The sequence below is a fragment of the Bactrocera oleae genome, chromosome 2, assembly GCF_042242935.1.
Source record: "Bactrocera oleae isolate idBacOlea1 chromosome 2, idBacOlea1, whole genome shotgun sequence".
Lineage (NCBI taxonomy): Eukaryota > Metazoa > Arthropoda > Insecta > Diptera > Tephritidae > Bactrocera > Bactrocera oleae.
In genome coordinates, this window is record NC_091536.1 from 51,811,307 (window position 1) to 51,836,379 (window position 25,073).

General features: G+C 32.7%; 1 protein-coding gene across 2 annotated transcripts in view; it reads left to right on the top strand.

The window, feature by feature from the left end:
- The window catches only part of Ubx (Ultrabithorax), a 137,743-nt gene that overhangs the window by 40,925 nt on the left and 71,745 nt on the right, over window positions 1–25,073 (top strand). For both annotated transcript variants that reach the window (XM_036370346.2, XM_036370347.2), the window contains one exon: window positions 10,094–10,144. In XM_036370346.2, coding sequence (XP_036226239.2) covers window positions 10,094–10,144 — 51 coding nt within the window. The remainder of the gene's footprint in view (window positions 1–10,093; window positions 10,145–25,073) is intronic.

Consider the following 25,073-nt stretch of genomic DNA (forward strand, 5'->3'; position numbering starts at 1 on the left):
AAAGTAAATGGGGGCTATGATTATTATTGGTCCGATTTTTTCCTTTTTTTGGTAGAATAAACTGTTATTAGAGAGAGACGCCCCTTAATTTATTTAATATATCTCACATATTGACCGGAATATACGGTATAAAGTTAACCAGATCATTAAGTATGTGAGGTCTGGGAAAGGCATTGAACCGATGTTATCCATTTTTGGCAGCACTATATATTGTACTTGTTCCAGAAAAATAAACTCTCTTTTTATCGTTGTTTAACGCTTTTGAATTTAGCGAATCTACTTGTTTAAAGCATATCAATGAGTTACAAATCGCATTCTGGTAGTATGTTGCTCTTTGGAAGGCTAGTCTTCTTTTTAAGCGACTTTGATTACAAAATTTCAGCAAGGTATTAACTATGGGTTTGAATGACCCCAAAGTGTAACTTAATATTTGGCTGTGCAGATCGTACCCCCCAGTTGATAGTATCAACCAAATCGGACCGCGTTGTATAATAGACAATTATCGTGTCCTGTCGCCTTTAATAGGCATGTTATAATTTACTAGTAGCTAAATGTTTTTGGGCTTTGCTTGTTTGCTGAAATTGGTCACTGTTTCCTTATATATAATTTTTATACTCCTGCAAAATGTTGCTACAGAGTACAGTAGTTTTGTTCACCTAACGGTTGTTTGTATCACCCAAAACTAATCGATTATATATAGAGTTATACATATATAAATGATCAGGATGACGAGAGAAGTTGAAATCAGGGTGACTGTGTATCCGTCCGTCTGCGCAAGCTGTAACTTGAGTAAAAATTGAGATAACTTGATAAAATTTTGTACACAAGTTTCTGGGCGTCGTAAAACGGTTGGTATTTCAAATTGTTATAACTAAGCTCCACAATAAGATACAATACTGTTATTTGAAATAACGAATCACATTAAAGAGGAACATCTGCAGTTTGAAATTTTTTTAAAAAGTGGCCGTTTTCCCGCCCTCTAATAGGTTAAATATGCACATCTTTTAAACCGCTAAAGCTATAATAACCAACATTACTCGACAATGTGAAAATGGGTGAAATCAGGGGATAACACCATCCACTCCCCACAGAGGGGTTTTGATTAAAACTGCTAAAAGTGCTGTAATTCATTAAATAAACAAGTCAGAGACGTTGAATTTACCACATACAGGTTGGTTGAAAAGTTTCTGCGCTTGCAATGAAAAAATACTTGTTTTGATACGAAATATATTCATTTTATTCAATATAATCTCCCTTAACTTCAATACACTTATTCCAAGGATCCTCCAATAATTTTATTTCATTCCTATAATGATTTTCTGAAATCTCTGCAAAATACCCGTCTACGGCTGTTATAGCTTTTTCATTCGACGAAAAACGCTTTTCACGAAAGAATGGTTTCAGGTTTCTAAAGACTACTAGTCGTTGGTACCCAAATCTGGTGAATACGATGGAGGCTCAAGCATTTCGTACTGTAATTCGTTGAATTTTCCCATTTTTAAAACATCTTTGTGAGCAGGTGCATTGGCTTGATGAAAAGTTTTTTTTTGTGTTGCAAATCAAGTATTTTCTCACAAATTTTTCATCCAGCCGACCAAAAGGCTGCAATAATATTTAAAGTTGATTGTTTTACCTTTCTGCAGATAATCAATCAACAAAATTTCTTTTTGCATCCAAAAAAACTGATGCCATAACCTTCTTTGCTGATCGTTGTGACTTCATCTGCTTTGGAGGGGAAGAACCAGCTTCAGTCCACTGTTAACGTTCTTGTTTAAATTTAGGATCATTGTGGTAGATCCAAGTCTCATCCATAGTTATAAAACGACGCCAGAAATCGTGTTTGTTTTCGATTCAGTTTCTGTTGAATTGTTAACGCACTAACTTTTCAAACAGCTTTTTCATATGTAATTCGCCATGTAAATTATGAAGTACTCGTTCGTCTGAGATGCCCATGGCATTAGCAAGTTCACGCTTAGTTAAACTTATATCTTCACTAACAATATTATGAACTTGTTCAATGATTTCTGGTGTCGTTGTTGTTTTTGATCGTCTTTCGCGTGGATCGTCTTTAAGCCTAGTACTACCACGTTTAAATTCACCAGCCCAAAATTCAACGGTGCGTTTTGAAGGTGAGGACTCCTTATACTTTTTTAGCAATTGTTCATAAATTTTCTTTGCTTTCAAACGTTTCAAAACAAGGGATCTAATCACTACGCGATATTCAATTTAAAATAAAATCCTCTGACCCGTCAACTTCAAATAACCTAGCTAGTAGGGCTTTTTCTTAGTGAGAGAAGACATTTCACAACCAACCTGTAGGATAATACAATTAAGGTTTATAGGTGTCAAGCCAAACATTGGACAATGGGTGGGGCACCTCCCATCATTAGGGGAAAGCCCATGTCTCGGGTCCTGCTCGACCGATTTTGACTAAATTCGGTGCATAACACTCTTATAATATTCGCATATTATACTGTGAAAGTGGGCGAAATCGGACTAAAACTTCCCATATAGCATAATTTTAAATTCTATCTAATTCTCTTGCTTTCTACAGGCTGGATCACGAATCGGTAATAAATTTCTTTTAAATCAATGTATTACATTTATTTTCTTTTATTGTATAGAAAATTGTAGTTTATTTTATGTAACTAATTATTTTTAAAAATTATAGACCGTAAATGACATCTATGCGCAGCCACGCATATGCGACACCTAATTAGAAAATTATTCATTGCGGCCTGAAAGAGGTTGAAGTCGGCATTGCCTCAATAATCGATTTAATGAACTGCTTCAATTCAGACAAGGCATGTGACCTTCGCGGCCGGCGGAAAGTGGAGTTACTTTATATTAGTTTGTTTTCAAATTTTCGTTGGAGCTCCGTAATAACTGGTCCGTCAGCAGTTGCTCCATCTTGCTAGAACCAAAAGCTATTGAAAGGAATATGTCTTCAGCGTTGTTCTAGGTAAAACAAACTGATTCAACATAACGGTGCCTACTGACAGTTAATGTCACAGCGCTTTCTTCATAGAAGTATGCCCCGACAATACACTTTGATGAAACTGCGCACCACACAGTGACTCGTTCTGGGTGAAGTTCCATCTCGTGGATTATTTCTGGATTTGATTCACGCCATATACGGCAATTTTGCTTGTTTACATTTCCGGTTAGATCAAAATTGGGCCTCATCATATATAAACTGGCAATTTATCAAGTTATTGTCTTGCCCATTTCATTAATTTTTTGACAAAATTCCTGGAGAATGGGCAAATCTAAGGGATTTAACTGGCTTGTTATTTGAACTTTGTACGGCAACTGGTTTAAATCTTCAAGACTTATCCGTTGTAATGACCGTCTTCTGATTTCAAGTTGCCAATCTTGTCAATCTCGATGGTACGGTTCTATTGCCGTACTTCCAGATTCGGCAAATATGTTTACCATCCTCATAATGGTACATCTAATCGAGAGAGTGCCGCTAAGCATTCATTTTTAAAAAAACTTAAATAATAACCTGCCAAATAGAAAAAAAAATCGGTTACTCACACAGAAAAATAGTTATTACGGTTTGTTTTTGTAGCACCATTCGTTAGCCACCCTGTATTAGAAAAATCAAGCAAAAGTGCATGCTTCAAGTACATATAGTTGACTTTTTATCGAAAATATCGGTCAATATGTGAGAAATATAATTGAAACTCAAAAAGGATCCTTTCCTTATAATAATATGTATGTATGTCAAAAATGGGTTGAATCGGGTCTATACTTAGCCCCCATATACCTAACATAAAGATTTTGGAACTTCTGGGTGACTTTATACCGCATATATTGGCCAATAAGTGAGTTATCTCAATGAAAACGAGAAAGGGCGTTTTACTTATAGCAGTGTATCTTTGTGTTTAAAATTCATGAAATCGGATGAGATCTTTACCTAGCCCCATATAACTAATATCAGGATTTTCGAACGTCCGGCTGACTTTACTCCATATGATTGGTGATGGTATGTGAAGTACATTAATAAAACTCTGGCAGCATTTTATTAGTCAATGGCATGTAAGTGGTATGTGGTATTGGAAAAAATTGATAAGATCGGGTCAATACTACCGCCAACTTCCATCTACTACTCATAATGATTTTTGTCATTCTAACAAGTATTATGCCGAATATATTGGTCAGTGAGTATTATTTAAATATATATAAAATTGCTTCAAAATATGGTCTCGACTTCTCTTTTTCTATCGTAAAACTATTTCCGTCTTTCCACCTGTCTTTTAACTGTTTAGGTAATATTTTAGTGCAATTAAGTGGACAAGTTTTCTTCAAAATTATGTGGTTTAGTGCTGAGTTTTGAAAAAAAATGGAATTGGTTTATACCTTGGTCTAAACCTCATATTCCTAATATAATGATTTCCGATCCTCTGGTTGACGTTTTCCACATCAACTCAATATATTAAATTAAGCCTCTTCGGTCGAATTAATATCACATACATATATCCCATTTTAAGGTGTTTATATTATCATTTTAGCTAACGCAAAGTAAAATATAGTAAGTTTATGGCCTTCAATATAGAAGATACCAAATTTGATTGGCAACATGTATATATCTACATTTAAGGGCGGGACCGTGCCCACTTTTAAAAAGATTCTCAATGATGCCCCATTTGTATTTCCAACTTCTATGTAAAGGAACACGGGTACCACGATTTTTGTATTTTTACTAAAGTTATCGCTTGCACGGACAGAGTCACTTGTTTTGCCATCTTGATAATTTATGTATACATAACTCTTTATCAATTTCTATTAGATTTAGGTGTTCCAAACAACCGTAAGTTAAACAAAACAATTACTCTTTTTCTTGCAACCTCTTGAAATGAGAAGAAAATCACGACCACCCTGATCATACCGAAGGGCTTCATTGGAGCCGATTTCAAAATTGGACAACAGACGTGGCACCGTCCACCTTTAGGTGAAATCCTATATCTCAGGAACTACTTGATCAATTGCAATCAGATTAGTGCTGTAGCATTATGTTAGCATTCATATGTTATGGTGTGAAATCAAACAAAAATCACGCCTATTTCCCATATATTAAAATTTTTAATTTCATATGATTCTTTTACTTTACAGAATATAAATCAATTATACAAATAGTACTTCTACAAGTCCCCAGAAACCGAACATGTTGATCTCAGTGCATATAACTGATATTTTAATTTTATAGGCTTCTTCTAGTCCCAATATACGCGATATGGTGGTATTCATCCATTTTTGCTTTTCATCTGATTGTAAACCGTTTATGTTGGTCAAAATCTGTGAACTTTTTTTATTAACCATAATATGGCTGAATAGACTAGGGTAGATCATTTTTAAAGCAAAAAAATTAATATCAGAATGAAACCCATTGGAAAAGAAAGATAAAGTAACAAAAAAGCTATGAAAAAAAAATTACCGCCGATGCGAGGTCGGAAAGAGGAAAAAGAAGGGCGAGGTTGAACTTTTAAAGGTTAAAAACACGAAGTAATAAAAATAACTACACCTTTACAATCCCATTTTTGACATAACCTCAAAACTTATGTAAACAATTCAAATAACCAAGTTTTTTTATTTTTTATTTTTATCTTGTACAAAAATATTTTTTCTTTTACAAAATTTGGTGTAGAATTACTTCTTATGGCCAAAAAATTTATTTTTTTATTTAACTTACTAACTTGTTTGCAATTTCAATCGAAAAGTATTACGTCAAAATAATAACTTTTTAATTTGGTGAGATTTATGTCTGTTGAAATCTCTATTTTCTGATGGTGACAAAAAATAGTCATTACTATAGTAAGTTTTTTTAAGAAAATGCTAAAAAGACCTCACTAAACGATTCAAACCTGCATTTTGACTGCTGCTATTACTAAATAACAGGTCAGCGAAAGTTTCACCTGCAATTATTTTCTAGCCTTTGATTCTTGAAAATTCCGAAAGTCCCTTCTTACTTGTATTAATGTAAACATGTTCGCATCTACTAATTTACAAAGGTTTGTCAATTTTACGAAATACTTTTAATTTCAGTTATTTAAGTAAACAATAAAAACTTAGCAAATCTAAGCGCCTTTAAAGATTAAAATTACATGCTGAGGTATCGTTCAAAAAGCTTCGATATAATGTGCTGCAGAAGCATTTTAGACTTCGATTGCAAATACCGCATTATACTAACAATGCACCGCATTCATGTCACTACCATATACATACATAGATATCTGCTGTTTATCTACATACGTACAGAGATTTGGATTGATGGCAATTGCATAACATATGTGCATTAGTATGCAGAAAACTATATAAGTGTACAAATGTGGCACCAAACAAACGTATAAATGCATATGTAAGATTTTTATAAATGAAAATGTTTGTATATTTGTAAATAAGTATTAGTACTGTTAAGTGTGAGTATAACTTTGCATTTTCGCCCCATTTATATGCAAATAAATCACCGCAACGCATCAGATCGCATCGCGGCGCCTGCTGCACCCGCCCACCGATTGCGGCTTGTGGCAATACGTTTATATGAAAACATACACACACACATATCAAAAGTATGTACGTATGCGAGCATGCGTGTCTTTTATCTCAGCACACTATTTGTCATTGCTTTTAAGTTCGTTTTTCCGCTGCCGCAGCTTTTTGCACTTTCTTTATTTCATTTGGCTTTTGTTTTTTGTTGTGAGTAGCGCTTTTTTATTTTAGTTTATTTTGAATGCCATATTGCCATGTGATATTTTAAAATGAAAATCCCGCCACGATTAATACGCTCACACATGTGTGTACACACCGTAATCTGGTACAACGCATAAAAATGTGTATACTCACTTACACACAGTTTGAAAGTGTGCCTGTGTGTATACAATGGCAAATTCAGTCTATGCCAAAATGCACAATTTTCACATTCGACTAAATTTATTCGACACTGGGATTCGAAATGCATAAATTCACCAATGAAACACCAATAAATAAATTAAACGCATGGCTACCAGGCAAAGAGGGTGGTTAGAGATTGAAGCTCGAAGGGATTGTGGTAATGAAGGCACAGCATTTGTGTATATATCTATTTTGGTAACTTCACATGAGCATTTTATGACCAAAAATTAAAATATTTTTAAATAATTTTGCATATATGGTATATGGTAACATCTTGAAAGGTAGTTATAAATTTTCTACCAGCAATTCATATATATTATATATATATAAACATATATATATAAACATATGTATATAATATATATATATATATATTTATATACATATATGTACATATATGTCACTACATTCGTTAACATATCTTTTAAACACAGTTTGTAAGCTAATCATACATTCCTTCAGCATCACCCTACTGAGCACGTTTATCTCATGTACTTGCATACTACTAACAAATAAGCAATTTCAACTGTACGCAGTAGCAAACAATGCTCGCCATCGATATCCACACCTCAGCAGTTCAATCGAGGCGAGAAACAAGCCGCTGAACCACTTAAGTGTGTAATTGTATATTTATCTCTATTATTTAATAAACGATCAGCTCCGACAATACATCGGAAGCTCTTCATGTGAAAAGACAAATGCTACAATTTGCACTGGACGGACTTTATATTATATATACAAAGTTACATATAGTATATTTGATTGATATTTGTGAGCTAGAGTATAGGAATCATTGAGGTAATACTTATCACGCCACAGTTTAAAGTGAACGTAAAAATTTAATAGAAACCGTCAATGCAACAAAAAAAATGAATCGTCACAGACCCTTTTACTACTACTACTTTTGAATAATAAGTTTACATAAACATTGATTTAATTGGATACATATGCATGTACAATTATGTTTTATTTTGTTATATATGTACATACATTTCACCCTCTTTGCAAACAGCTCTGTCTTTATTTCTGTGTCCGCTTGACATACTGTACCTTTTAGCTCCAATGAGAAGTGCAAAACATGATGTCGATAATTTATTTAATTTCACTTACTCCATTTGGTAAATCTATTAGAGAAGATATTGCCCATATACTTATGCACACTTACATATTCGTCATGGTATGGATATGTCAATAAAAATACCTTTCGTCTATTATTGCGTTATCGAATTGAACTAATACAATAGATATAAAACTTATGTAAAGTTGCAGACATTTTAGTATGGTTGTATACGGTACAACTGTGGTGGCTAAGACTTATGATGACAGTGAAGAATTAGAAAAGCCTTTGTTGCCGTCGAAATTAGTGTGTCTACTTCTGATTTGCAGTTAATACTGTGGTGTCTGATATTATATTACAGGAGATACATGGCATGTATTTGGATATTGATGATTAAAGTATACATTTTATTACCTAAACCTATGTTTTGCTCTGTTATTTTACGAAAACAATATTAAGAAGTAAGGAAGAGCTAAGTTCTGATTAAAATACTCCTTCTCAGCAAGCTTGGCTGATAAAGCTTAAGCGGTTTGGAAGATATGTACACTAAACCATTTAGGGGGCGGCACCTCGCCCACTTTTCCAATGGTTTTAGCCCACAGGTGTCCCTGGCTACTGCGATCTCCTGTATCAAATTACAGTTTACATCTTAATTTGAGACTTGGTTATGGTACTTTAAAAGTTTTCGTTTAAATTCCGCACATTTTCAATACCAACCTCTATTGGACGTACAGACAGGCTTATCACCCATTATTTATATATATATGTATAACTCTTTATCTATCTCGATGGGTTTAATGTGATACAAATAACCGTTAGGTGAACAAAACTAGTATACTCTGTGCAAAATGTTGCGAGAGTATAAAAATTCTTAATATCTGTACTCTTTACTTTGTAAACTTACATTTTCTATTCTTTAAAATGTTCGACGCCAAGCTATTGAAGTTTGATTTTATGCAAATTATAAATGTACCACAAACTAAAAAAATTAAATATCAGCAAAAGTGAGGGTTGGGACTATAAAAGATACCGTGGGACAGTTGATAGAGCTAAGATATATCTTTACATATGTATGGTTGTGTAAATTTGCATGTTTGCACTTAATTTACTTTTAATATGCACACCTGACGCATAACAGGCGCTTTCAAAATTCTATGAGCAGGTGAGGAGCACATCCAGACGAACAAAATTTATGCGAATAGATATATATAAATTAAGATTATGTGTCTGTAAGATGTAGGTGGCTGCTGCAAGAAGAGATAATAGATGAGAATTTAGCTATCCTAGACTGGTTGCAACCTCACTCCGCTCCCACATTCGGGCTCATGCTTCTTGTTCGCCAAGTGCAATTTGTGTCGCGGAGAAATTGTGTTGGGACTTGTGCCACAAAAATACATCCTGCTGTTAATTATGTTGATTAAATGCTACTGGCTGACGATATGGCGCATCTTCCTTATCTTTTTATTAATATTTACTTTTCCGGGCCACACTTCCATCTTAAACATATTTACGTATAATATGTATGTATATGAAGAGCCATGTAAAAGCACATGTTTGAATGTAACGAATGTAAATCCATCGACCAATACAATGGTGTCTTATCATGCGAAGTATGATGTGCCAGATGCGTTTTATAGCCGCCAACCGAGTCACGGTTAAGGCAGAATAAACGCCATTTACCTGCGCCGACTTTTGTTAATGTTTTATTTAAAATCCGAGTTGGTGTAATATATATATATTATATATAGCAATGGAAGTATTTGATTAAACTATGCACAGATTTATGAGTATATCTATGCGTGGCTTATAACAAAAACGATACCTTATTTTGTTAGAAATATTATTTATGTAATTATAATTAATTCAAAATAAAAAACAGTATATAATTATATATATTTAGCCTGTTTAAAGTAAATCCAAAAGTATCCTCTTTTTACACTTTTCGTCTCCTATTTGGAACTTATTGTTTTGTTTTAAAACTGATTGGTGATTTTTAATAAATTCGTGATGGAATTATTAATAATAATAATAATTATACATACATATATAAAGGTAGATATCATCTAGTATTATTGTCCCGAATTTACTCTTTTAATATATCTTATTTTGGATACTTTTAACAACATTTTCTTTTCTTTTCAGGTAAGAGATACTCAGAATCTCTTGCGGGCTCACTTCTTCCGGATTGGCTAGGTAAGTACCAAAATAAAACCGTATAAAAGCGACCAACCATTTTTGATTTGTACAACCCCGTTTAATATTGTTTTGTATTAATTATATTTTGCAAGTCATATTTATATACGAGAACAACGCAAAATTCATATGTATTTTGGTTTTCAAGTGACTGAAAGGTCAACAATTATTTTTCCTTTTGGCTTGAAATACAAAATTTCGTCATATATTTATATATCGTTGGCTTAGCGGGAAAACGGGAAAACTATATTATTTATTAAAGAAAACATTTATATTGTGTAAATAAAAGTTTACCGTGAACTGGTAAGCAGTAATTTTTCTGAAATATTCATCGATAATTATTTTTTAAGGTCGCTATAACTCTATTGAAGAAATTCAATCAAATCTTGCACGTGTATGTGGTAACTTTTTTCTAAAAATTTATTTTGAGTTCTGTTATTTTATTACATTAAGAACTAAATTTTCATAAATAGGGGACGGGTACTCTAAGCCACCGATATTAATTTCTTCACACGGATGTCTCTTTTTTAAGGAAAATTTTGAATTTTACCCTGCTTTTTGATTTTGTAATCTTTTGATTTTGATTAGATAGATTATTATAAAATAAAATCTTATCCGAATTTATTATAAATTAACCACTTTATAAAACTATGAAATTGGGTTGACAAACATTAATTTATGCAACACACACACACCCTACATTAGAACCAGTCTCACAAAAACTTCACAGACTTTTATAAGTATTCAGAAACATAATATATGAAGTATAACTAAATTAATTTTTGAAATTATAAGCAGTTTTTACCTCAAAAAAAGGAAAACACACACATACAAAATACTAAACAGAAACGCTTTTTTGCTGTTGCATATATTAAAAACTTAATAAGAATATTTACATACATTGAAGAGTATATTAAAATAGCTTTTTTGAATTTTGTTTTATTATTGATTGTGTGTTTAGTTCTCCTCTCCAACGTAAATATTATTTTTTGAAAAGAAAAGTCAAGTTCAATACCGAAGGAGCGATGATGGGCTTGTTGTCGCTGTTACAAGTCACTGGGCATCGAAAGCAGAAGGTAACCAATTCAAGTGATCATAAAATTTTAGATGTTGTACTTTTAAATGTTTCTGAAAACGCTAGCGCATTAAATATCTGTTTTCTTCCTACCTTTAAATAAAGACAATATGGCTCATATGAATAATATTATAAATTAACATAAAACATTACAATGTACAAAAACACATAGGTATACACAAATTTATTGGTACAGTAACGAATGGCATGCGCATGTGAGATTTAGTGGCATAGGTATATATATATATATATGTTTATTAATTTCATCAAAGTAATGTGAGTTTAAAATGTAATGAACAGGGCAAAAGACAATGCAGCGATTTGTTACTCATTAAATTATTTTATTGACAACTTAACGTAACTATTTCATGCATTTGTTAAGGGGCAGAACAAAGATATTATTGTACTATGATTGCATGGTGTATTCAATTAATATATCAAATGTGTTATGGTCACGCACCTATATGTAAATTGAAAATTAAAACAAACAAAAAACATGAATTTTCAAATTCCAAAAACTTAATGAAATTTCCTATTGTTATTATCATTAAAATAATATACCAAAAAATTCTTTTTGAAATATTGATATGATTTCGAGGTTTGATTCCAATATTATTCGTTACAAAACGAAGGAATGGATAAAATTCATTACAAGTATATTCATTATGTATATGTACCTGTATTAATTAAATGATTTAGCAAATTTTTAGAAGAATGCCCTGTGCAATGGATTGCCTTTATCTATTTGGAAATCTTGCCATGAAGATAATTTAACAATCTTATGGACCATATTTTATTTGTGTGACGGAAAGTCAGCTAAAATAAGGTGAAATCCATAGTCTGGCCTTTAAAATAAATTTTATGTATATAGTACTGTTATAATGTCCTGTATAATAACGTTTCCAGCAAAAAGCCCTGGAAAGTTATGAGAGAAGGGATAATTTTTGGAACATAATAAGTTATATTATTATGTGCACCAGTCAGCCCATAAAATCAATATAATTCTTTAAATTAATATGTTTTAATGATTCGTATACGCATAAGATATGTTATGTACCGATTCCAAGGGTGCGTTTGTCAATAATGTGCTAAATAAAAAAAAACTTGAATGTTCTCTTTCACTTTATTTGTGTACAAACATTCATGAATGCATAAAAACCTTCTTACTCTAGGCTTTGTCATGGAAGCTCTTAAGAGAAACGTAAAATCCATTAGAAAATTAATAAATAAAATACAAGAATGCGGTTTACCATTACAAAGCTCAAACTCTTACAATTATTCTTCCATGTGTGCATACAAAGATGAAACCCCATAATACATAGAAGAAAATTTATTTATTTATTCGGCTTATGTTCATCGAACAAGCAAATTGATTCAGCAACGACAAAAGAGAAGCCCGTAAACCACACATACTAAGAAAAGGGAAGATTCTTAACTTACATGTATTAATTTAATGAATTGGATAGCTTTAGCGTAAGAGTGGAGTTGATGTATACTTACATATATGATACAAAAATTAAAAAAAAAATTGCGAATTGTGGACATTAACATTATGATTGATGTATTCCAATATTTTAATTAACTTTTTTTTTTAATAAATATTATATAAAATACATATATATTATAAAATAAAAATAGATATATTAAAATTAAATTAAAGAGAATACTTATTACGTGAGGATCATCGTAACGTACTAAAGCTTCCTTTCTAACACCTGAAACCCTTCGTTTACTGCCAAATTTCCTACTAAAAGATGTGTAGTTGTTTGTGGAAGCCTGAAGTACTTTCAAACAGCAATTAACGAATCACTATGGTTTAGGCTGGCACAGATAGGAGCTATCTGCAAAGCACCAATAGCAAAAGCAATTGTTTGTGAGTAACAGTTAATATGAATGACCCTGTGTGAGTATGTTTCGGCCAGTAGCTCCGTTTCGCGCCCACACACTTCACTGAACAATTCAGTCACCCGCTCAACTCGAGTTAATTTAATCATGCTTTTGGGCTGTTGGCGTGTTTGCAAAATTTATAGGTGCATTATAGCATATATGGCTATATGAGATGCAGAACTCCCGAAATCGTCTGCCTTTAACTAGGAGAATTTGGACGGTATTAGTAACGTTGTTTTTGCAGGGACTGTGACTGAAAAGCATTTATAGTTTTTGTTATTTGTTTGCTTAAGTATATGAGCATACCTACTCACAATTATGCATCACTTCGTATGACCAGTTATCACAATTTTGTACCCTGAGAGTTTGTAGTACAGTCGGGCACTATGTTACCGCTGCCGACGTAGTTTAATTGCTCTATTGAGATACAGCAAATTAGTTAAATGGCAGTAAGTAACAAACAGTACGCTTTTGTATTTGTTCATTGACAACAACCGGTGTGCACATATAGTTAAAATAGTAAACACATATACACGAATTTTGTTGTGAAGAAAAAACACACACATTTACCACCAATAAGTATGACAATTGTATATGGTTGTATTACATTTATAACTCATCTGAAGAAATATTAAATGGAGTTGTCTAGACCCTAGTACTATATATGTACCTATACATCCCAACTTCTGTACTTTCATATATTATAAAAAAATATTTTTTTGGTTTGAACAAGAAAGATGACTGTTTCTTTTTTTGATATATTGTAATTTTATTTTAAAACTAAAAAGAAAAGAATTCAACAAAAAGATAATTTTTAATTTGCTTAACTCTTGCTTTTAGAGTAAACCTGTTTGTACCATATATTTTCTTCTAAACTGGCTTCAAATTTTTGAATTATATGGCTTTTATTTTTCATATGTTTATGGTATTTGTATAATTATAGTTTATTCCTGTCACAATACTTTTTCCTCATACGTTCTTTTATTCAGCTTAAATGCTGCGCACACCCTGTAGAGAAATAAGTAATACAGAACTTTAGAAAAAAAGAACGGTAGTGTTTGTTCTTTCGATTGTTCATAAAATAATCTTAATAACTAAATTTAGATATGTAGTAAGTATTTAAAAATAATAACTTATTCTCATGAAAAGAGCAGGTATTTTTGTTTGATAATCATATATTTACAATTCGAAAGTTTTATGTTACTTTTTGTATGCTTAATACCTTAAAAATTATTAATACATGCCTTTAATATTTAATTACTATTTAAGATAAATCCCAGATTAAAAGCGCATAGTAATAAACAAGTGCATAATTTTTGCCTAAAAAGTAAGTTAATGGCAAATTCTAATTAAAATTGCCAATCTAGCAAGATAAGTCTTTAATAGATCGTAAAGTTTAAGAACCTTTCCCTTATACAAACTATTTAAAAACAACAATTACAAGTAAGTAAAGGCTAAGTTAAATATAGATCACTGCGTCACTGAGGCCACTCGAGGCGGCTCTATCTCCGCTAATATTCCAACGAGGGACATGTGGATGGAAAGAAGCCGCTGGAGAAGAGGCGCGGTGAGCTTTTTCACGGATGGATCGAGGCTAGGAGGGATGATTGAAAGGGGGGTTTTCTGCAAGGAGCTCTCCGTCAGTCTTAGCTTCAGGCTACCGGACCACTGTAGTGTTTTTCAGGCTGAAGTGGCTGCTATCAAAGTGGCGGTAGAAGTACTGCTGCGTAGTGCAGCCTCGTTTATAGAAGTGAGCATCCACTCCGATAGTAGGTCGGCAATACTAGCTTTGAGCGCGCGAACCGTGCAATCAAAGCTAGTCAAGGAGTGTCTGTCCTCACTAGAGATAGCGGCTGGCTATTTCAAAATCAGGCTCGTTGGGTGCCTGGTCACAGCGGAATCGCTGGAAACTGCAAAGCCAATGCCGCTCATATCAGAATGGGATCGGGTTCGATCTCCGTTAACGTCTTGCGCTCTAGCTTTGAATCAATGGACCTCGCGTGCACTCAGCAGACGCTGGTCGACGACCAACTCCTGTGCGACCGCGAGATCCTTCTGGCCAAGAGTGGAGCGCAAGAGTTCGGGGGAACTTCTCGCCCTAAGCAAAGTGCATCTCGCCGCTATGGTAGGAGTTCTCACTGGACACTGTCCAATGGGCACTCATGCGGTACGACATAGAGTACTAACCGATGCTAGTTGCCAAAGTTGCATGGAGCAGGGCGAGGTGGAATCATCCCGGCACTTTCTCCTCCAATGTCCGGCTTTCGCTAGGCTGAGATTAAAATATCTCGGCAATCACACTTTTGGCAGACCTGAATACTTAGCCGAAATGGATATTGGCGGTCTTAACAAGTTTGTTGTAAGCACAAAGGGTCTCGTCGACTTGTAAGGATCTTTTGATCCAGATTATAAGAGTTTTTGTAGGTATTACAACGGACCAGCGTCTTAAACTGTCCAAATGGGATTCTTCTTGGGATCGAGCTCCAAACCTAACCTAACCTAACCTAAGGGCTAAGTTCAAAAGTAATCGAACATTTCATACTCTTGCAACTTGCCACAACAAAAGCCAGGGAAATACCTTCTTCAAATTAAACAAGAAAGGGAGGACTAAGTTCGGGTGTAACCGAACACATCATACTCTTACAACTTGACGGGACCAAAGATGGAATAATACCTTCGGGAGCAAAACGTCAACCAGAGGATCGGTTTTCAAACAATTTTATAAATATATAACTCACACACTGGGAGACGTATTCGGCATGTGGTTTTTTCTAATAACGAAAATCATTTTATGTAGTATATGGGAGTTGGCGTATTTGTGAACCAATTTCACATATTTTCTGCATTAAACTACTTGTATAGTATATACAAAATTACATGTGCTAAGATATCTTACATATTGACCAATATATACGGTATAAAGCCAATCGGTAGTTGGAAAATCTAATATTAGGTATATGGGGATTTTATCTATTTTTGGCACAACTACATATTATTAACAGAAATAGATGCTATCTGAGTTTCATTATAGTACCTCGCAAAGCAACACCAATATTTATTAGGTAAAGTCAACTAGATGTTTGAAAATCCTGATATTAGTTATATGGGGTCTAGGGCAAGTTTTAGAAAAACACGCTCTCTCAATTTTATAAAGTCAGCCGGAAGTTCGAAAATCTTTCTATTAGGTATATGGGGGCTTAGGGAATTATCGATGTGAATCAACCCATTTTTGACATACAGGCATACTATTATCAGAGAAGTACACATTAAGCGATATTTTTGATAAAAAGTTCGCAATAGGAACTGGGGTCCACATATTAGGTATGTGGGGGCTTAAATAGTTGTAGTCCGACATTGAAATTTTTTTGTCATCAAGTAGCACTTCTTAAAGGCACTATTCATGCAAAGATTGATTCCAATTTATTCATTGGTTCTTGATTTGTATACTGGAAATTAAAAGAATCACATGAAAATTAAAATTGTGTTATATGGAAAGTAGGCGTGGTTGTTACCCGTTAGCGTAAGTCTCGAGATATGGGTGAAAACCCTTAAATGTGGGCGGTGCCACGCCTATCGTCCAACCTTGGCATTGGCTTCTATAAAGCCGTCTTGTACCATCTCGGTTGTAAAGTTTTATGTCTCTGGCTTGCTTTTAATCATAATTCACTAATTTTCACAGGGTGGGCGAATTCGGTTATTATAGGTCGAATGGTTTCGAAGAAATGTACCTTAAATTTATTAGAGGCCGGGCTCACACCTACATTAAAAAAATATTTTCAACCACAATGCCCCTCCCTAATACAATTCGTTGTACTAAATAACAGTTTTGTATCTTATTGTTTAGCTTAGAAATATCACTTAATAGATTTTCGATTAATGACGTTTTGTGGGCGGGACAATGCTCCGAAGTCACTCGGAATTCAACTCGTCTCGGTATCCTGATCATTTATATATATATAACTCCATATCTATCTCGATAAGTTTTAGGTGATACAAAGAACAGTTAGGTGAGCAAAACTATTATAATCTGCAGCAACATGTTGCAAGAGTATAAAAAGTTTTAGCAGAAACATCTGAATTAATGTGGGCAATATTAATTCAAGCAGATGTAATGATTAATGGCGTTTACAGAACTAGATATTGCTATTTGTGCATTTTGAATATATCTTATATACATTTAAAAATGAATAAATGTAAGCACTATACATACTTAATTGTAGGTATTCGTTTACAGATCAAGTTTCATTCACATGTACGGAGTTGTATGAGAAAATATACATAATTTTGCTTATTAAACTGGGAATTTGTTTATTGATATTAATAACTCACTAATACTAATTTTAGCAGTTTTTTAGTTCTTTCCACAGGACACACTTAGCGTTGCCCAATTACCCATTGCTCCAGTTAAAAAACCGCGCGGCAGTTTCGTTTCACATCTAGGCTATCAGACTACATTATATGTAAATATTTACATGCTCTGTCACCATCTCAGTGATAGTGTATATATTTTATATTTGATTTATTCACTTCCTTTTTTTGGTACAATATCCCCATTTATTGGACACGACGAGATAAGCAGAAATGTAGTTATGTATTAACTCATAGGCATGGAGTGAAACATACACAAATGTTCTTTTACATAAATACTATGTACATATATTAATACATACATATGTATATGAATACACTTTTCTTTCTGAAGTTAGTATTTTGTTGTTTTCCCTTACAAGCAGAACCAGCGAATGCAGTATTTCATTAAAGGCAAGCTTCAGTGGTCTCAAAAACGCAAAACGAGAAAAATTTTCAATATAATAAACACACACGTGTTACGTAATAATTCATTTTATCCCGTTTTGGTACATAATATGACGTCCCTATTTGCTTTAAAGTTAATTATGTACGGGTCAGTAGGGTGGTAGCCCACCTTCTTTCCTATATTTTAATGCCCGCAATAAAAGAATGCGTATAGCTTTACGAAAAATTAGCTTGAGTTTCATTTAATCAAATACGTTCCCCTAATTATGTAATTAGATATTATATAATTAATCACAAAGATTTTCTCGTTTCTCTTTGAAATTTTTGAGAACATTTCCAAAGAGTGGTATACAACAATATTTCATTTTAAAATATGATAAAGTCTACATTCTCTACGACATTCCGTAGATGGTGTTCATGATCTACTAATATTTACTTTCTGCAATAAATATGTTTCTATAAACATTTATGTGTGTATATATATATTTATATATTTATGATTGCCAATATCTGCAATCACATTTTTATATTGAATATTTTTGTTTATGAGAATATATAAAATGCTTACATTTATTAATGATTTCTTGTTTACTGGGTTATCCACAATTATCCATAGCAGGATCTACAGCTTTTGTAAACTTTTTTCACATTCCTCTGCGAATCTATCCATTTTCATATTATTTCTCATTTACCTATTGGCTTTCTTCGTAACGAAATCTAGGTTATTTATTCACCCAAATTTGTTGCCATTTATCATCCATTCTCATCTACACATTCATATTATTTTCCATGTACTGGTGTATGATATAAACCCATGTAGTAGCGTCGAATTCATGCATTCGTAGTAATACCTATATAATTCATTTTGATAGCTATTAAGAAACACACCTCATTTTCTGTTGTAGATACAAAAACTGTGCAACATAAAAAAATTTGCGATGTTCATACTACATTAAGGAATAATACCGTTTCAGCATCTATGGGCTTTGACAAAATATTTCGCAACAAAAAATTTTTGAACTTCGAACCTTTTATCGCTATAGTATTTTTAGTCGATACTATTTTTTATTTTTAATGCTTGCTTTTATACTTTTCTTGTACCTGTCTGTATAAATATGTTCAAATACTTATACTTTATATATGCATATATTTGTGTGGTAAACACATTTATTTTCTCCTGCTGTGCCAGTTGGTAGAAAAAATAAGGCGCGACGTCTAATGGCAAGCACTTGCCAGGCTGTCACTGAATCGCCATTGAAATGCTTCCTTTGTTACTTTAACAGTAAGTACCAACAGCGCAGATACAATTGTTACTCCGTTTGCTTTGGTAGAAATACATAAATTCAAACACATTTTACTTCATATTTGTATAAAATATTTAGTGACGTTAAAAACATATTTTTGCACGTGTAAAACGATAAGAAGATATGTTAGCAATCAGAATATCATATATGTATAAATTTAATATACCTAATTTAATTTATGCCTAACTACATACCGAAAATATTTTAAAATTTATAATATAAGTTTAATATTAATTAATTGTATGTAAGCACATATTGGTGGATAGTCTGATTAAATAAATATAATCGTATCAGTCACCAGAATGCCTAAAAATATATTGTTCTCATATCTTTTAAGCCAGAATATAAAAAAAGGGAAGCACTGTTTAACATACAGTCATTGAACCTAACAAAACAATACTATATCAAATCATTTGATCCGAAGTTTCACATAGAAATACACTTTTTACAGTTACTTAGAATTATATATAATGTAACTTCCCTGTCCCCGAAAATTTTTGAGCATTACTTGAAATTATATACATGGCTAATCTAAAAGTAAAAACACCAGTGAAGTATAAATTTTCGGTAACTATATTCACAACCATTAACATTGGATACCTTTTAATTTTTGTTGTTGTTCACCATATTGCTGTAAACTTTTAGTTATGCAATTCACATATGGCCGATCATGGAATTAATGACTTCATTGTTATTCCCGAACAATTTAAAAAGGTTTCAGAGCCACCGTCGTGCCTTAAGCCGAGCGTAAGCTACGAGACGTTCGAAAGCAGCCATAACATAAAGCATAACTTATAAAAATTAAGTTTAAAAATTGAAACGAGAATTCAATTTGAATGTGGGACACACATAAGAATTCATTGCCATTCAAGCCAATCAAATGTGCCCGTATGCGTGTCATTAAGATATAAAGGATCACTATAAGCAAGTAAGGAAGAACAAAGTTCATTGTAACCGAATATTTTATACACTCGCAATTTGCCGAGGAAATATCTTGTGTTGACAAAAATTTTAATTGTTAAAAAATATTGCGAAAGAATTCAATATTCATTACGAGACGAAACCTTCAATGGATTGCAGTTAGATTTGGTATCTTATTGACGTATATTATAGGCACACTTAGTATCTTAACTTCGTACCCGAAATATTTATTTATGATTCGATTTCGACAATTTTTAGACGTGAGTATGATATACCTCGGTATCGTTATTGGCTTTTGATTTTTATACTGTAAAGTGAATGAATTAGATGGAATTTAAAATCGTTATGTATAAGACGTAGCTGTTATCCGATTTCTTCACACTTTTAGGAAAATATGCCAGAATAACGTTGTGTATCAATTGGTTGATTTAGCCTCGCAATTCCTGAGATATAGGATTTCAACTAAAGGTGCCTCGCTCATTATTCAAGTTTTATGCCAGCTCCTTTGAAGCTCTTTCGTATATTCTTGGGTGTGAAGTTGAATGCAACCGCTCTATATTTTTTTAATGAGTTATCGCGCAATTAGTTATTTTCAAAATAACTGTTTTATGATTTCACTCATATTCACACCGTCTGAGCGTGTACTAAAAAATTCATTTTTAGCTATTTGGTTGATATAGCTGTAGGACTTTCTGAAGTATGTACATTATACCTATTTGCGGGCGCGGCCACATCCACAAAGTTTAGCCCAGAATTTCTCCTCTGCACCAAATTACAGCTTTGTATCTTTTTGGGTTTTCACTTAATATCAATTTAAAAACGTGGCAACGATTATTCCAATCTGCAATACCAACCACACATTGTGTCAAGAAAGACGTTTACAAATTTCATCACGATATCTCACTTTTTACCCGGATTTTAAGTCGTCCATCATTCTGGTTATTTCTATATACATAACTCTATATTTATCTCGCTTAGTATTAGGCGTTACAAACAACCGTTAGCTGAACAAAACTATTATCCTGTAGGCATACACGTAAATTGATACTGGTTTTTGACAAGTAACATTTTAACCAATGCAAATCAGTTGGGATTGAGGTATATATAAATGCATTTATTGATATCAATATTGAGAAATTAACATTTCTCGAGTTCTATTATTATTTAAAGCAATCCGATATATGATATATGTATCATAAAATTAGTTGTTTATATTTTTAATCTGCACAATTCAACCCCTTTTATTCTCGGTTTTAAGTACTCCTGGGCATCCTAGGATAATGGCCGTAAATATGCGAGACAATAAATTAAATGATATTTAAGCTTTTGTATGCTTAATTTATGTAGAGTGTATGTATTGTTATTTTTATTCGCGTATATTAAAGTTTAAAACTGAACAATATTTTGGTTTTCCTCTATATTTTACAATTTATTGATTGACTCAGTTTGAGTACTACTTATAAGTGTTAAATCCATATTGTTTAAGTCCGTTCATCGATCTCGTTGTAGTACACTTATTTTATGGCTTTGTAGGTATAATTTATTCTATTTAAATTTTTAAGCATTACAATTACTTTTAGAATTTATAGTAAATTTCTCCATGTGCTTGCGCCAGAATGTTCAATTTTAAAAAATTATTAAGGACAAATCGAATACAAAGGAAAAGCATTCATAAACAGTAATTGAAATTATTTCGCGTTTATATCTTAATGCCGAAAGAATATTTTTTTCTATATTTCCATGAGGTCATAAAGTTTTAGCGCCTGGTTTAGTTGGTACCAGCTTTGTACCACTTGATTTTGTATTCCCATTGGAATGACCCACATATACTAAAGAAAGAAATGAAATATATAAGTATGTACATACTCTACAAGGACTCTTCCTCTTTGGTTTGGTATTTGTGGGTGGTAGCAATTAAAGCAATGCCAAGCGAATATTAAATATCCGCTATGCATGCATGCGCCACAGAACTCGATATATTCCTCAAATCTGCTCAAATCTCACACACAATAGTGTCAAAAACATTATATCACTTTTTAGCTTAATATATTTATAATTTGTTTCTAACCACATATATTTCATAAAAGCGGTTGAGATTTATTTATTCACGAACATATAGGTATATTTTTATATATTTTTTTTAATGTATAGGAGTATAAAATTGAATAACTCCCAAATCTCATTGGAATATTGTCATCGGAGAGTTTCCTATCTACGAGATTTTCTCTGAATTCTCCAGTCTGTTACAATAGTATATTTTCCATTAAAAATTTATTGCCCTTATAGTAAAGTGAGCGAGAGCAGAGTTTAGCTATTTGGTTGAGTGGTGAATTCTGTGAATTAAGTTCTTCAGCAATAAAGTATGCGTGTCTAACGGAGTTGCCAAAAACAAAAAATTGAAACATCGGAAAACTAGTTTGTTGAGTCCTTTGATTATATATTAAAATAGTTAAAGAATAATTTAATAATAACACTTATCAAGAAAATATTTTATAAGGAAAAATATTCTCATAAAGCAACACTAATATTCTAACACTAATACTCAAATTTAATGCAAAGTCGGTACATATTACAGTTTGATATTTACGATTTCTCAATACAAATCGCTTATTCTTTGGTGTCGTATTAATTCTCGGTAGTCTCGAGTATTTAATATGCTACAACGATTGGCGATTTTCTTGTCACTTGAATGCTAAACTTACTTCAGTACAATCAAATATTCACATACTGATAACAAGAGTATATTTTCATCACAAACCACATAATAATAATTGTAAATTATATATTTCTATAATTTACAATTAATAAAAGACTTAATCACTCAAAGCCCGCCGCCTTCGCTTATGTCATAGTAGACGCTCGACACCAATTATTGTCATTGCGTATATGCTCGCCACTCTGGTGAGTCTTCTTTTGCCAGCTAAGCACAGCATAGGTATACGAGTACATACATACTTTCGTCTCTCGAAAGGTATGATGAATGCGGCGAATATTGCTGTAGCATAGTTGTCAGATCTATATGAGGGAGCGAGAGTATTAACGACAAATATGGCGTCGTACATAAATTCGCCTTTGTTAACACTAACGTATATATATATATTTACAGGGAAGCTAGCCATAAGCACACTAAGCAGCGAAAGGTAATTCATCTTAACTGGGCACGTTCATCGCAAGGCAATTGAGTGCTTCTGCCTTTGAGTGGTTTTTGACTTTGAATGAGTTAATGACAAACGTTTTTGCTTTTATATTAGCAGTAGTGCACTTGAGTGAGTTATATTCTTTAGAAATGAACGAACAAAATTTGTTGCAGCAACATGTTGCAAAAGAATTTAAAGTAAAGAAACATGCAAGGCTTTTAAAAATTTTAATTTTTAGAAATTATTTAAATAACGGCTCCTTCCTGTATTTTACCAACGCAATATTAATTTATTTCGTCCTCATATAACATGCATCATATAGCTCAAATCGTTAATTTAAACCAAACATGTTTCTAATAATTGTTTATTTCCAAATAGATAATAATTCAATTATTGCATACCGTTGATACATTAAGAAATGAATCCCATAAAATCTTATAAAAATTACAATAAATATTTAAGCATACAAATCTTTAGTGTATATGAAATTGTTCCTTAGATTTCCAATCTCACATTATATAGACACGATTTTTGTGAATTTGACTGATAATATATATGTACACTGGGGACACAAGTTCAATCCCACTCAAAATAATGCTACCATTTCCCGACAAAGCATACACAAAATTTATTCGCCATTTGTTAGAGTGAAACACTCGCGCTACGTCAGACATAGCTATATCTTCACAAGAAATCACTCATCTAATAACTAAGTGGTCTTTTGCGAAGGACAGAGTGAGAAAGAAACTGACGAAATAGCTGTATACGGTTGTAAGAAACGAAGAGGCTGGGTTTCTCGTCTTCAATCAACCGCCATTATTCATTTATGTTACTCTCTGCTTGACCGCAGTAGCCACCCGTTTACTTAAATGCTCAACATCGCTCCTTGGTGTGAATATAGCTCTCAGTTGCTATATTTCAAGTGTCTCTTGTGTCAACAGCTGTTAGCAAGTAGGAGAGCAAACGCTCAGTATATGAATGTAGGCATGTAAGCAATTCATGGTAGTTGCTACTTTTGTTTATTGGAAAGATAATGGTGGTGGTATCATGAAGGGAGCTTCTTTTTAACATTACTGTTTTGTTTAGCTTGCGCTCATTCATTTTCCATGCGTCTTTGGTGACATTTTAATGGCCGTTCTGAAGTGTTTATGGTTTACGTAGCAATAGAAACATCAAATGACTGAAGTCGCGCTCAAATAAAACCAAATAATTAATTCAAATACAACATAATTGATACACTCAATACTTCCTAAAATTTCAAAACTAATATTGTTAGTAATTTGTCGTTTAAGGGAAGGTATGTATACTTGTGTATCTTTATTAGCAGAAATTCATAAAATAGAAGTTGGATTAAGATATTGATAGTGTTTGTCCATTTTCGAAGCTTTATCGAGGCCGTTAGTACTTTCAAATACTATATTAATTTAAAAATAAACATTTATATGTGGAAAAAGATTTTGACTTAAATACACGAAAGCAGTTTTATCTTCTGCTCAATTTCTCTATATATCTACATAAATACCTAAATAGTGTAGATAAATTATGAAGTCAAAAATAGTGTGAATTTATTTTTACATCTTATTTAACTTTGGTATCAACATTTAATATATTTGGTTCGTGTGTTCCCTTTGTTCTTTGACTTTGTATGTGTGTCTTTCTGTAATTCTTGTTAAACATACACGCATTTAATGCCGTTCTGACTTGATTAATGGATTTGTTAGCTGAAAGATTTCGGTTTTTTATTGTTTGTATTTTTACTTTACTATGGTTTTTGTCTCTAATGAAGTCATTTTGGCTGGCGATATTTTTATTGTCCGAAAACTTTTAACGGAATGTGAAGCTGGAGTGTA